General features: G+C 43.5%; 1 protein-coding gene across 1 annotated transcript in view; it reads right to left on the minus strand.

Annotated features, from left to right (window-relative positions):
• Positions 1-7,775: 7,775 nt before the first annotated feature.
• The window catches only part of RBM20 (RNA binding motif protein 20), a gene marked incomplete at its 5' end in the record, with an annotated part of 103,508 nt that continues 95,164 nt past the window's right edge, over positions 7,776-16,119 (minus strand). Inside the window, 4 exons of the mRNA XM_082308382.1 lie at positions 7,776-7,950; positions 11,929-12,050; positions 12,815-12,934; positions 15,360-16,029. Of these exons, the coding sequence (XP_082164508.1) occupies positions 7,840-7,950; positions 11,929-12,050; positions 12,815-12,934; positions 15,360-16,029 (1,023 nt within the window). The 3' untranslated portion in view covers positions 7,776-7,839. The remainder of the gene's footprint in view (positions 7,951-11,928; positions 12,051-12,814; positions 12,935-15,359; positions 16,030-16,119) is intronic.

Here is a 16,119-nt window from a genome sequence, read left to right on the forward strand (position 1 = left end):
ATTTCATACACAGCCTGGCATCGGTCACTCCAGGCACTGCCAGGTCTCCATGTGCCCCTGCAGCAGCTGGGCTTCCTTCTGTGCCTGGCACAGGAGGGGAGCATCCAATGGCAAATCCCTACCCTGCCTCACTAAAATACCCCTTGTCCCCCACCCTCACCCCCAGCTGGGCTAACTTGCGAGAGAAAAGGAAGGAGAAGGCTTCTGGGATCATTTACAGCATCCTGGCTGCCTTGCTGATCTCTTGGCAGACTAATATCTAGCATATCCTGCCTAATAATTGAGTTAATCTTTCCCAACTGCAATCAGATGGAAATAGGCACTGGAATAGCCCAGCCGGAGTGGTGCTGATCCCCATTAGCATCAGGACAGACCTGGGCTGCTCTTCCTGTTGGTCCCAGTGTACTTTCTTTTTCCTCAGCCAGATCTGCTATGAGCACACCTGCTTCAGGTCTGCCTTGTTTCCAGAGACCCTGCGCTTTGTGGCGAGGATGCCTCGGGGAACGCCCGTACCAGTCCCTGTGCGTGGCTCCGTGCAGCCGGTGGCTCAGCAAGCTCGCCACCACAGCTCATACCTACAGACAGGGCGTTAGGGGAAGTATTAGTGAACAGGGTAAAGAAAGAGGTTAGAAACTCAACTTGGGCACACACCAAAACAATATTACTTGTGATTGTAATGTTGGCGAAGTACGTCTGATTGTCAGTTGCTTAATGCTGAAGTCCATGCAAGGCAGCGCAAGCCTTGCTCGTGCACACACATGCACACACGCACGCTGCCCTCCAACGTGCCCGTCTAGGGACCTCTGCAAAGCACGAATAGCACGGCTGTGAAACTGGTTCTAACATCTCAGCAGTGATACAAACAGGGAAATTTTTCCTAGTTCCCCACCACAGGTGTGCAAAACAGAGCGTGGCTACGCCCCCTGAGCTCAAGGTGAAAGTTTGCTGCCAAGAACACATTGCTATCTATCTGCCAAAGATCAACTAGCTGCAATGCAAACACAGCCCAGCCGGAGAAGAAACCCACAAACAAAACAGGCTTCCTGGGTCCTCTAAAGACACCAAGGCTGTGTTTAAGGAAGGTGGAACTAATATGCATGTCCTCAAACAAGGCTCAGGATTAAGGGGAGGATGGCTTACAAACAGGAACCTTTGTTTCTAAGGCACCGGGAAGAAATCAGGCTGGGAACGCTGCCTCCCGAGCCAGGGCTGTGCTGCTGATACATACTGTCTTACCTTGAGGAATATTGGCCAAGACTCTGCCTGGCAATTATTTAAACGTTTAATAGGCTGGATTCAGCCTGCCCTACGCAGCTTTCTGGTTCACAAAAAGCTTTTGGACATGCCCACTCATTCAGATCTGACCCAGTTAATTAAAAATTGACGTATGCTCCTATTTCAGTTTAAATGAAGCTGCTTCAGGTAGCTGGTCCTGACAGATGGCCATTTAACCAGAATAAGCCTGAAAGGAGGGAGCTCACTGGCTTTCATCACCTTGGGTATCTGATTAGGAATCTCACCCTGCAGTAGGCTGATGCAACTGTGTGCATCTTCCCAGCGTGGAGGATGGATCCTGGCGGCCCCAATACTTCCCTGCCCTCTCCCAAGCCCCTGGGACACCCAGCAGGGCCCTCTGAGCCTCGTGTTGGCAGTAAAAGGGGACAGCTAGGAAGGAAGAGATGGAAACTACCCGCTTCTTTCACTTCAGCATCTGGGGAGTCGTGTTCGCATGATGCTGTGAATATATTAGGTTAGTACAAGACAGCAGGTTTCATAAAGATTGGGGCCAGATTGCCAGCGCTGTAATGCACCGTAGCTCCGCTGAAGGCGAGCAAAGGGGAGGTGTGACGTGGCAGGGGAGGTGGAGGGGATTCCTGGCCACTGGGTCAGTAAGGCCAGCTCAGGCCCTGCAATGAGAAGGCTGATCCTTATGGATATTTCTTTTGTGCAAGGGAAAAGGATTTTTTTTAGTTTCACTGCTGCATTACGCAGTTCCACTAAGATGTTGTAGGGAGAATCCCTGGTCCTTGTCCAGTCCCCCTCTTCTCCACTCCGGGGGGAACTTTTCCTCCAGGAATAAGTACCGCGTACTCCCATGGCTTCACCTTGCGGCATTGCATCAGGCAAGCCAAGCACATGCGGAGTGCTCCACATATTGACATAGATAATTGCAGATTGGTGGAGTCAGGTTTAGAAAAGTAAGCAAAGGCAAACCTGTTCTCTTGGGCTGCCCTCGCTGCCACCTGCACAAACACGGCGGCGTCCCAGGCTGCATCAGCGTGGAAAAGCAGGCGGAGGGAAGCCGCTTCGCGTGACACTGGTGTGTGCTGCAGCCAGCTGCCGACCAGCTCGGCCCCGCTTGCGTCAGGGCAGCGTGCCCACCGGCCGAGCCCCACAGCGGCCTGATCCAGAGCAGGCAGCACCGTCCCCAGCCCCCCGCGCACCCCTGCCCTCCCTCCCAGTCAGCTTCCCAAGGAGGGCTCGTGTTTTCGGACAGCTCTGGCGGTCAGGCAGGACGGCTGGGTTGCAGCCTGGCTCTCCAGGTGAGACTGGTCACAGCTTTGTGTCAAAAGGCCAAGCTGGTATTCGGGCGCGGGCCGGTGTTCACCTGTGAAGTGTTTCACACCTGAGTTCCCCTTTCCACCAAGAAAATTAAGTGTGACAAAATCTGCACTGGAAACTCATTATGTTTTGAAGACCACAGTTTGGGTTTTTTTTTGTTACGGATATATGATGCCAAGTTAACACTTACAAAATTGATTTGCCTGATTTCTAGAGCGAGACAGATTCATAGCTGCGATGAGATGGTATCAAAATCACACGTACGAAGGTTTCAGTACATCCAGGACAGAAGAACTGAAACCATTTGTGCTTAAAATACATTACATGTGTGCCTCAGCTGCAAAACAGTTACTTAAAAGATGCTAAAGCACTGATTTAATGAATTGGGGAGTCAGAAAACCCGAGTGCCAGTCTTTTTGCCCATGACCCATTTCCCTGTCCCTTCAGTGGGGCAGACAGACCCACCTCCCTCCCTCGGCAGGCGGTGGGAGCCATAGCTCATGCTCTGATGGTGCCCCATGCCCTGCCTTGCACATGGACTGGACATTGCCTTGTCTCAGTTTTCCTTCTAGTGTTTTCTGCTGAGTGAATTCATCAAAGCTGGTGGTGAAGTTTCCCCTCGGCTTTTGTCCTCATTGCATTCTTTAAATATTTAATATAAGCACATCTTTACATCACCCTGATTGAGGCTGGGTATTTTCTCCCAGGAGCTCCGGTAGCTGGCGACGGAGGTGAGCCAGGGAGAAGGACAGGGAGTAGGAAAGGTCCCTGTGGAGCTGGGAGGGCGCCGGGGAGGACAGTCTGCTGAAAAGAAGAAAAATCAGCAAAGGCAGAGGGAGAGCCCAAGGGAAACAGGGTAAACGGGCAAATGGGGGGACTTAGGTTGAGATGAGGTGGAGAAGGTGCTTGGCTGGGGCCGATTTTATATGGTGCTTTCAGAAGGCTGAGAAGACAACCTGGATGGAGACAGAGAAAAGCCGGTGGGGACAGACAGCTTGCCCGGTTCATTCAGAAATAAAGAGAAAAAGGGAAGTGAGGACATATCTAGAGGGGCGGGAGTGGGTAATAACAATTAATAACAATTAGAGAGTGAACCGCTGAGATGTGTTCACTTCAGCTTCAGCACCAGATGACAGCAATCACTTGCGATCTGTATGGCAGGAGCTACCTGGTAAGAATCACAACTTCTAGAAATTATATTTAAAAGCAAACACTTTGGCCTCCTGCTTCCTTCTTACCCCCCAAACTATCTTTTAGTCATTTTGGTTATTAATAGATCCCCTGGGAAGCTAGAAGCATGTTGTTGTTGGGACAATTGCCCACCAATGTATATACTTTATAATTCTCTTTATTAAAATCTTTCTTTTTAAGAAACACAAATTGAAACACTTTGCAATCAGTTACACAGATCAGTTAATATTGGTGACAGTTCCTACATAATTAAACAAGTACTAACAAATTCCAACTGTTTACAAGCCAAAACTTAAATTAACAAGATTATATAAGCTCAATAAATAGTACATCTGGTCCAGTTCAAGTATAATTCAACAAATCACAGCCTTAATCCTTAGAGAATAGAAAAACCCTGAATATAACCAGCCTAACACTAATTTAGTGTTAAAGCCAATATGAGACTTTGTCTAATCTTACGGGGCAAATGTTTAATTCTTTTATTTTTCACTCCAAAGAAAGTAAGTTGCAGATTGACATTAAAGACTATTTGAGATCAATACAGGTTTCACAAAGATGAAAAACACAGTCCCTATTCAAAAAGTGCAATCTTTGGTTGAGATGTGTTGAAATGGTTTGTATATATAAAGGAAGCTCCTTTTTAAATATCAATATTTGTTTGGCTAGACCTGAGCCTGCTTTGTGCTATATATATATATATATATGTATTAATAAACAGCGTGGATTATAGTGATGATGAATTATGCCAACTAAAAAAAAAGTCAAGATTTTAAATATAATAAACCAAAAGAAACAACACATTTTTACACCAGCTGAGAAAGGTAAGCGGCTGCCTACAGTGGCCTTCTTCCTCAGCAGAATAGGTAGTAGAGAGAAGTTGAGGAGTTGAGTGCCTGTCAGCATTGCATGATGGCCTGTTGGAGAGGGAAGGAGATTACCTCCGAGTTCTCAAAGTGCATCAGGCTGAAAACTGATCATAGGGATCATTAGGAGCTAGTTGAGACTTGGGATTGCTTTTAACTGCTTTCAAGTGTTGAGTTTTAGGGGGAGAAACGACCTTCTCAGAAGGGGAATTGCCCGTTTGGCTGTACCCAGGATTTTGCAGATTGCTGTTGTGTCAGGACAGAGCCCAAAGCCACGGGGCGTCCAAACCACCTCTACAAATGTCTGGGTCTGATCATGCCTGCGGGGCTGGGCACTGCACCTGCATCACTCGCCTGAGTCAGCTCCCTCCAGAAGAGGAAACTACGCAGGGCAGAGATGCCGTCTGGAGCCTCCTCCTTCCTCAGCAGCAAGCAAGGGCCTGTATCCATGACCCAAACAAGGTTATCTGGAGCCAGGACAGTTCCCAGTGAGCCTTGATCAGGACTTCAGCTTTTGGAGCCCCGGATGGAGACTGAAACTTAAGCAGTGGGGGACTGAAGGATACCAAGGCCCACTCTCTGAGGAAGGGATTTTGTGTGTCTAATGCAGCTGGCCAGGTAAACAAAGGAGTTTAAATATGCAAGCTGTGAAGAATGGGAGTGATCCTGGTTCAGAACCAGAGGATGGGGAAAGTAGTTTGAATCATCTCCCGTAAATCCAAAAATAAGCCCCTGGGTAAACACTCATTTTAATTATTCTGGTGCTGCCAGTCAAAATCTCATGGTTACCTACTGCTTTCCCTGCCTGCCTGTATCCACCTGTTGTCTGTTTTTGGAAAGTCTGATTTAAAGCTTTTTGGCCTGGGAAAGTCTTTGTTGTGGATTTGTGCTGTGCCTATAATAAAGGCAGTGGACCCGTAGCTTCTACTGCAATACAAATAAAGAATAATAACAGTGATACTTTTCTCATTTGAGGTTACCTGGGGATAAAGTTGCTGGAGGCATATGACTTTGATATACAGTCAGCTATGTCTCACATCCAATTAAGCCTAACCACATGGTCTAACAAGCTCCCATTAGGCTGGTGAGAGCCCCAATTTGATAGCAGGGTTAGCTTCAAAGATTTGATGCTTGCATTTGTAGTGATTTCCTTCCCTTATGCTCAGAATATGCTGAAGGGCATGAAGGGAGCTTCATAGTCAGATGATACATGACCAGCTTGAGAGCTGTGCTTTAGAAGACAATTGCACAATCTTTACTGCCATTTTCGTAATCTTACAGCTTGCAATACAAGCTCTCGCCCTAACAGCCCTGTCCTCAAATTTCACTGCAATGTGAAAAACAAAGAGTCAAAGAAAAACCCAACCCTTGTTGGAAAAATACCTGGGTTGCAATATTATTATTTTTTTCCATAGGGAAAAACAAAAAAAAAGCTGATTAAATGACACATGGACCCAAGTCTTAACATACTTCAAATCTGGAAAAGGAGGATTTAGGCTGTAATGTTTTTCATTTCCCCTTGTCTTTTGGATAGGTCACATCTGAATCTGGGATGCAAAGAATCCCTCAGCTTGCGAGAAGCAGGAATTCCAAATATGAAATCTGAACCCACCTCTGGTAAAAATGAGTGGAAAGCACAGGCCATGAAATGGAACAGGGCTTCAGGCAACACCAGGCACCTCTGAGACACACTGCCTGGCCACAGGGTACTTCAGAGAACAAGCATCGCTGCTGGCACAAGAAATAATGGAACGAATACTTTGGTGGAAGCAGTTTTGGCAATTTAGCCACTCTGCAATATTTTGCGACATCCACATCGTTCTTAGGGATGGCTAGAACCTTCTGGGAAACTATTTCCTCTCCACAACATCAAACAGGACATCCAGCACCAGCAATTTTTACAGAACATACCATGATGAATATTAGAGTCAGGCAAAGAATGGAAATACATCTGCAAATCCCCATCTGTCTAGATTGCGTGGAGCGTTTTATAAAAGCATAACTCCGGGATCAATTCTGGCAATGGTTTGCGTACGCATTCACTTTGCTACACAAAGCCCTATTGAAATGAACCAGAAACTTGTACAGTGCATTTCAAAGGGACTCTGAAAACTACTAAGCAACAACTGTGCAGAAACAATAGCTCATAATAATGCCAGAGCTGCTGTTGCATCCTGTGTTCTCAGTGCAGCACTCTGTGAGCCATCAGTTGTTGCATTTGCCTTAAAAAATTCAGGGAAATAAAATACAAAAACAATATTAAAAGTCTGGCATCTTTCCATGAAAACCAGGAAAATTCAATGTTGCCAAGCTGAGGAAAAGCAAGCTTGAAAGAAAACAAAAAGACCCCAAAAGCAAGGATCTTGAATGTCTAAAAGAGACATGGTCCGAACATGTGGCACTTTAAAACGCCTCTCATGAGAGTTTCAAGTCTGTAAGACTCAAAGTTGGCACCCTTTAGAATTATCAAAAAGAAGAGTTTCAAACACAACGGTACCTGGAGAACATCCTGATCACACCATGGAAAATGCTGAAAACCAGAGCAGGTTAGCTGTCAGCCCATGCGTTCGAATTGCTCTCACTGCGCTGGGTTCAGGCTGTAAGGTCCCTGGGACAGACTGCGGCTCCCTCTGCATTCGTACAACACAGTCAGGGCTTAACAACACAAACATTTGATCATTTCACCAAGCTCTAAGACACATGGAGGTGGATGCTGATGGGGTTTGTATTATGCCATCTACTGACTAATTTTAGCACAATGGCTTTAGATGTCCTATGCAAATCCTACTTCTCACTGGGCAATGAGTGAAATGGCTGAAGATATTTTAAGCAACATTAAAGCCTATTTATAGTCACATCTCCTTTCCTTCCAGCGTCCACTGGAGGATGCTGAGTGCTTCTAAATACTCCGCCTGACCTGATGTGTCACATCAGAATTAAAACTTTAAGAATCCCTGAGAATTCTGATTTAATCTAGGAAACCACTCCCAGCACGCAGAGTGTGAGAAAGAATTGCTCCACTTCTTACAGATATGCCAGCATTGCTTCACCGTGGGAAACAGTTTCAGGCATTTTGGTTTTTAATGGCACTCTGGGCATAGATGCATGGAACATGCTCTTTATTTCCCCTCCTCTGTACAGTGCAAATTGACAGTTGTATCATAAAAATAAAAAAAATAAAGTATCAGCATTCACTCATTATAGCTCTTCCAGTTCATCCGCATCATAGTTTTTTCTTTGCAAAGTGAGGAACAATGCCAGTGTCATCTTGAGGCAGATGGCTGCCTTCTTCCTTCATTTTCAGACTCTCTTCTGCCAGCTGGGATAGATACTTCTGCAATCACATCAAAAACAAAGCGTTGTTACCAGAACTGAGAATATTCAACATGGGATGCTTTATGCCTGTTCAGAGCTCTCACACCTAGCATCTCAAATGGGAAGAAAACACATAGAAGCCTCATTTTGGTGAAAATTCAAGCCAGGAAATATAGCTGTGTCAGGCAAACTACCTTAATACATGGAAAGCCTCAGAAGTTCAGTGATTTACTCTGTGCCCCAAGGGGAACTGATGACAGAGCCAGGAGGACCACGACTCCCCATCAGTCTGTGTAACTAGACCTCATCTTTTCTCCTTGCAAACTCTCTACTCGCATATGCTATAGGGCAGGTAATAACTCCATTGAGTCAACTGAATTATGCTAGTGTAAGACTGCTGTGTCAGAAAATAGACACAGTTTCCGAGTCACAATTTAAAGCATGTATATTACATTTTCAGCATGTCCAGTTCAGAGATACACCTTTTGCACAACAACATTTGTTTTAAGGGAATAATCAAACTCAATAATAATTAACACAATTTAGCAGTCTGACTAGAGTATTTACATTTATTGTGTTTCTCTAAGATAAAGCCTTTCAGTGCTTTAAGTACTCAGTGTGATTTAAAAATACAGACATGGCCAATGAGGCTTTCAGCCTTCTGGCAGTGCTCTGAGTTGGCAGAGCTGCACACAAAATGGAAGATGAACTGGTGTGGGTCTGAAAATGGTGCTCTAAGTATTTATTCAAGGTCAACAGACCTAGAAATGGTTGGAAAGAGGCTTCTTCAGCAGCAGCTAGTCTAGAGAGACACATGGGAAATTCCCACATAATAATGTAGAGATGTTCTTATTAATGACTTATGCATATCCCACATGCAAGAATAACTGACCTGCACATTATTAGGATCATAAAACTCTCTTTTCTAGCTGATTATTCATTCTGATTCGTTTTGAGAAGATCATCTCACATCACTGCAAAATTTTATCTATTTGCAGGATTCCCCCAGAGTATAGTTTACTCTTTGGCATCCATGGGGAAGAGGTGAAATGAGAAATGGATGTAAAAAAACGAAGAGCTGTGTTAGGATTGCCAGGTTGTCCCATGTAAATACAAGTTTTGGATGTAAGAGGTACATCTGAAAGGGACTCAGTAACGGTGATGAATAGGCATACCTGTGACAAAATGATGACTGCACCCCTGTTACTCTGAATATAGAGATTTGGCTGTGGAAATTACACAACTCTCAGTCTTGATCCCTGGGTACAAAATTCCATGTGGCAGAAAGCCAGAGTAAATGTTGCAGTAGTATACAGAGATATAGGATCCATAAAGGCTGGGAGAAGTGATTCGTACACCATGAACTGTAATAAATCACTAACGCTTGTCATTGGATCAGATAACCCATGCGTTTTTGTTCTTTAATGATTACCCACCAACATAAGACTGAGGTTTATCCACCACCTTTAGCTGATGTTGTCAGCTCTCATGTGAGTACCACAAACGCCAATTTTGAAGTTCACAGACCAGACATGCAGATTAATTTATAGCAAAATGACAGTCAAGGAAATATATTTTTTCATTTAAATACAAGTTTTGATGAATACTGCATAAAGCCAGTGGAAAACAGGATAAAATGCTGCACTGAGTTGCCAAGGTAGCTTACACCAGATGAATCTGACAGCTTTTTGTGGTAGTGGTGGGAGGGGTGGCCAAATGATGGATTTTTTGGACATGGAAAATGCACTGGATCTGTAAATATAAATACCACCTGGGAAAATCATTTATTAAGCTGAAGAGAATGGAAAATTACAAAAAGTCTGCAAGGCTGACAAAGAAACAGTTGAATTTTTTTCAGTGATTGCTGTTCTTCAAGAGGCACCATACTCAGTTGAGGTTGACTATTTTAGTTCAAGACAAAATCACCATCATCTAAGCAAGGCTTTTGGAAGAAAACCCATAAACAAACTGTTTAGGTTTGCGTTCAAATCCAAACACTGAACATACATTTTGGATGTGGCTCCAAGGAGATCACGTGCAAGACGACAAATAGCAAATCAACTATAAAAGACTCATAGCCATGAGAGCATTTGGGACGATGTCGTTGTCATTGGACAATGGTATTTGTCATGTAGGCAAGACAACAGAAAGTCTGCAGCAGCAGTCCCATAGCTTCACACACAGTAAACGTTAAGAGTCTATAGTTCGTATGTTGGTGGATACACTCATTAAATTGCATCATCACAGAAGACTGACATTTTTTGCAGAGTGCATAAATAAGCATTATTGCAACTAAAACGGTTCTAGTAATTCAGAACAATTATTTAAAATTTGCTGAGTTTCCACTTCAGCGGGCAAAAGTTGGATGAGACATTTACTTCCTCCATTTAGTAAGATAAGAGGTACGGCTCGACAGAACAGTCTGTTTTCATTACCATATTCGATAGATTTAATTTTAACAGCTTTTGTAGTCTTTGTTCTTTTATCTCATCAGTGTTAGATATCTACCAAGGTGCTCATGGGAAATGTCTTAACAGGGAGAAAAAGAGGGTTTTTTTCCCACTGACTCAGTTTTATTTGGATCTTTTTTTCTATGACTTTAACAAAACAACTTAGAAAATGAAAAAAATCCCTCTTCTTCCCATGGGACCAGTTGCCAGGGGCAGGGGCTGGAGTTGCAATCTTTGCTTTAGGATGAGTTTCTTTGGGACAGACTGGCACGGGATACACAGCCTGCACTGAGTGGTGCCACCTCTGGTGAACCCCTCTGGATTTTTTTGTATGAAGCAAAAAAAGGCATGCAAACTGGGCAGCTGTTTTTCAAGCTTACACTTGGAGAATCCATTATTAGCAAGCATCGCAGCTCTGCAGACACAGTCTTTGAAAGCCAGAGGCCTTTGTATGATTACAGCTACATAACTTCAGGAAAGTCAAGAAGAAAATTCTCCCAGAGAAATTATTTGACTGTGAGTGTCACTAGAAAAGCCAATGCCTACTAGTCAGCTAGGGAAAGATAGCTGATCCTTGAAGAGAAGCAGAGCTCCAGCATTTACTATGGGCGGAGGGAAAGAACAGAGAAAGAAGGAGCAGCTTCGCTTTGCTCTTTCATGACTTCTGCTAAGAGTATGCGAATGCCAACGAAAGTGTCTTCTGCAGTGTACACACCCTGCACACAGGCAGGGACTCAAGGAGATGAGAGGCAAGGCTACCTCCTCTGAGAAGTCCTCAGCACAGGGCAGCGAATGCTCATGCTGTCATGACTGATGCTATCAACTGTGCATCTGAAAAGCAATAAAGGTAGGGTCTTTTGATTGAACTGCAAGCACTCGTGGTCTCTGTGTGCTGTTATCAAGTGCTGATGTGCTTATGGTATATTCTTATGGAAACCATACAAGTAATTACATGCTTCTGCATATCCTTATAGAAATTATTCGATAGTGGTGTTCTGCGTGGCTGAACCGCTGTGCTGTTCTGTAGCACAGGGAGGGGATTTCAGCAGGTCACAGGAAATGCCTCGGAGAGCCTGTGCGGCACAAAGTACCGCGTGCTGAAACACGATGCAGAAATTCAGGCTAATGCAAAAATAAGTCTGGCAACATTATTAAACAAGTGGCATGTTTAATGGTCCTGAAATTAAGAAATAAGAAAGGCTGCTGCTGGGCTCAGTCCCAGTGATAGAAACGTCTGGGACCCTCAAGAACAGAGAATTAAAGATCTGAGTTGCATGCTGTGCTAGTGACAAGGACCAAATGTAGATGAGAAGATCAAATTACCACCTAGCCCCATTTTATTTATGATGCAGAAGCTGATTTCAAGGATCTGGGAGTGAGAAATTAGTGTGCTAACATTTGGAACTACTGAAAAGTTTTGCTTATCTAAATTTCACTTCATCTGAACTCTGTCCACAGAATAAAAATGAATTTTTTGTCGTATCATCTATCTTATGCACAATCCACCCCATGAGCTAGTTGTTAGGTAGCTTCAAGTGTGTTTTTACCTGAAGATTTTTGTAGTGAACAGTACTTCTGCAGTGACTTGTCTTTGCTGTCTCTTCATTTGTGTAGAAGAGTCCACAGAGCTTGCAGTAAAACCCAGTTCTAGGCACCACAAATTCCACACCTATGGAGAAATTCTGAATTACATTAAAATGTCACTTGAAACCCTTCCCCTCTACAAGAAACTTGTTTTCAAAAAAAAAGTTGCTGTTTAGTTAAATGGCACAGATATGAAGACTGAATCCTGGATTCACTTCTCTGATTTCCCTAATTTTGCAATACTGAGCTGCAGTTTAAAATCCTGTGCATTGCAAATACACCTTCCACTTCTCTCTTAGATATTATGCATATTTAAAAATGTACCTTCTCGTGCATAATGTTGACTGGAAACTTCACTGTGTAACCTCAAGGGCTAGAATAGCAATAGTACTTATTAGCAGTAAATTCATGCTTAAGTTACACAGATTGCTCTTTAGGATGTACTTCTTCCAGGTGTTTTACTCATGATCAGTGTTTACACAGTAAAACCAATACTTTTGCTTATACTGAAAATATAATCAATACTTTTATGACAAAGACTTTTAAATTAGTAAGTATTTTTCTTATGTATTTCATATATAGTCCAAGGGAACTTATTTCATCTCATCAGCAACATTAACAGCTATCTTTTGCCATTCATCTGGAGTGAAATTAGCAATGATCTATAATCAAAAGCCCATTTCTTTCAACAGTTACCCCTCTGTCATATACCCTGTTCCTTCGCTCTCCTCACATCTGTTCTGAAAAATAAATATAGCAAGTAGCCTTAAAGTGACATCTTGTTGTAAGCTCTAGGTATTGCAGTGGGCGGCATCGCAGGCCGAGGGCAGCCTGGGCGTCCGAACGTACCCAGGGGAATGCTGAGTTCGGTGAAGACGTCCTCTTGTTCCCAGCCTGGTGGAGAATGCCTTCTTTTAGCCTCTACCTCCGGGTATTCCAGAGATCTCATTTCCAGGTACCTAGAATTTGCTTAACAAATGAATAAATGTATTGAATGAAAACAGTTTATTAGTTTAAAGAGACGTTTGTAAACTTCTTGGGAACACTTTCTGGGTGGATCTATAAATGAAGTAAAATCTGGAAAAAATGCTTCTACATTCAAATCAGAGGCCTACTCAACGCAACTCCAACAGCTATACTACACTGTGCAGTCACCCCTATTTCTCCCAGTAGACCATTTTTCTATTTCTAATTTCAATTTCATTATGTTTTTTCTTTTCATATTTTAATCTCTAAATAGTCCTATAACGTTGTACATTCCTCTGGCACAAGCATGGTCCAGGTGCAGCTCTGTAACCATGTGTGGTATTGCAGGACCAGTGATGGAGCTGGGCTAACATGGGGGGGGCCAGCAGGACCTGCTGAGAGCAAATCCCCAAGCTGCCTAAGGAGCTGTATGGGCAGAGCAAACCTTCCTCTGGTAGGACCCCTGCAGCCCCATTGTCGTCTTCTCCCTGGAGCCATTCTCCCATCCTCAGTTCTCCAAGGGATAGTTTCTGCTTTATCGCTCGTGGCCACTTGAAGATTTTGGTTCCTGGCCAGTAGGAATGGGATTGTTGGTCCCTGCTGACTGACATTAACGGACGCAGGCAGGAGATTCAAGGTGTGGAAAAAGGTGGATTGATTTGCTGAGGCAGATAAAGCCAGTCAAAAGAACAGATGCTCTCCCTTCCCAACATGTGAATTTCTTTTATTAAAAAAAAAAAAAAATTGTTATCACAGAGCAAGAGAATTACAGATAAACTCGTCCAATTCCTATTCTTCAGTTCTTACAACAAAGAACTAGTTCCCTTACCTTGACAAAATTGCTATTGCATTGCAAATTTCACCTAGATAAGGGATATATTCTCTCATAAAACAAATATATTTTTGCCCAAACCAAACCCTTCCTGTCTTTCAAGTCTGTAGTTCAAAGATCTGCAACTTCTGGCTATGAGAATGAATTTTTCTTCATTGTTTTAAATATGTCTATTACATGATTTAAAAGAAAATAATATAAAATCCTGACTGGTTGGCTTTCGAGTTAACTTTAAGCCCATCCCAGGTTTCCAAATCTGCAGCAGAGATCCTGGAAAACCTGCAAGCTTCAGTTAGCTCTTCTTAAGACACCCAGGGCCTTTGTGGCAACTTAAGTCCCACTTAAGTTGATTTCTGGGCTTTTGAGCTGGCAGCTGCATTTGCAGAGAGCCTAGAGCCTTGCACTGCAGATCCCAGATACCAAGCCCATGGCAGAAACCTGGGAAGCACAAGCTCCCCTGGAGCTTCCAGGCTCCCTGCAGTCAAGGGGGAAGCTGAGATGCTGAAAACACCGAAGTAACTGTGCTCTTGAGATACCCAACTCTTTTGCCAGCTGGCTGTCCGTGAAGTGGGCAGCCCAGGGGAGCCAACCTCGCCATCCCCAGTCCCAGGGAGTTTGCATGGCAGTGTTATCTCCAAATATGCAAAGCCTGGCAAGGGGTCTTCAGGCCAAACAGCATTGAAAACTGAGCACGTTTCAAATCTGTCCTGGAGGAAGAAGTTAGTTCAATCAGACATTCACATTAAATGTTCCAGCATTTTCTGGTGGAAAATTGCACCCTCAAAAATCTTCCAGCAACTTCTGTTCACAAATCCTTCTCCATCACACGGACTCCAGTGGCAACAAAAAAGAGCATTCCTGGCCAACACGCTCTGTGTTGTTTTCCACTTCACCTCATTATACACAGCCCATTCGCTCAAGTTTCATTTGAAAGTGTGACGAGGGACTGAGCTCGCTTTCAGACACTCAAGATCTCTTTTTTCCTGACAGCTAAAATATTAATAGGCAGACATCATTACATTTATTGGCATTATCTCACAGCATGTCCTATCAGTTATTTTAAAGGCAGCATGCGGTAGATAACAGGAGATGATAAGGCAAGTCCTGACAAAAGGCACATATTTGCTTGAACAGGGACTGAGAAGTAACAATCTACAGATGATTTCCATGTTACTAATGCTTCAGTACAGTGTGTAAGAATACCCACCTTGTCCAGGAGCCAGCCAGACATTACAGATACTTTTCTGTTGACCTTCAGAGACTGTCACTCATTTCATTGACAATTCAAAATAAATTTAGCAGGGCACTGAAGGAGTTCAACTAAACTCATGTGAACCTTGACATGACAATTATAGCAGCTTATGCCTTTCAGAAAGCTTGCAAGCTGCTTATCATATTTCCTTTACACTATTCAGCTAAGAGCCTCTAATGGTTTAGCTTGGCGAAAGGCACCGGGGTTCTTTTACTGAGCTGCTCCAAGGACAAGTCTTGATACTATTAGCAACATTTATTCTCATTAGCAATAAATTTCAGTCTACTGTCAGAGAAAACATGCAAGGCTTTCTGTGGGCTGAAAAGAAAAAAAACAGTAGTTACCCTTGGCCTCTGGACACTCTTGGCTTCCGTGTCTTGTTTCTTCACTAGCGTTTTTAACAAGCATTTCCATAACTTCTCTGCTCTCAGCTCCTTGTGATCCCATCTGTTTGTAATCATCTATAAATGTATCAGGGAGCTGGAGAGTCTCTTCTTTCAGATGAACAGAAGGTATATGGTGATCTTCGGGCTCCAAGCGAGTGTCAGAGCTCTTATCAATTTTTCCTTCCTTCTGCTGGGGATCAGACTCCTTAGCAGATTGGTCTTCTTGCAATTCCTCTGGCTTCTGCTCAGGGTCTAGATTTAGGCTTGATGCTTCAGTTACAGCATCCTCATTATCATCATCCTCATCATCATCCTGACAGCCGCTAGAAGCTACGCTGCCCTTTGCTGATCTGAAGTTTGTTTCTAAAGCTTTATGGGCAAATTTGTCTTCACTCCTGGCTAAGTGGCTGTGATCGTTTTTCAGTTCTAACATGGCTGACATACAGGGACACATTTCTGAAGCAGTTTTATTTTTTTGATCAACTGGTACTATTTCTTCAAGTTCAGTTATATCCGGCTCCATAATTAAATCATCTTCGCCCACTTCATCTACTGTCACTAATTCTTCCATGTTAGCGGGATACCAGGTCTCACCTTCTATCTCACTTCCACTGTCCCAGTCTCGGTCCTGTCACAAAGATGTAAAACATTTGAGAGATCAGTGACTATAGATCACCACTGTTAAAAAGTGGGCTTTGAACATCAGTAACCAGGAAGA

Source organism: Platalea leucorodia (genome assembly GCF_965183815.1).
Source record: "Platalea leucorodia genome assembly, chromosome: 4".
Lineage (NCBI taxonomy): Eukaryota > Metazoa > Chordata > Aves > Pelecaniformes > Threskiornithidae > Platalea > Platalea leucorodia.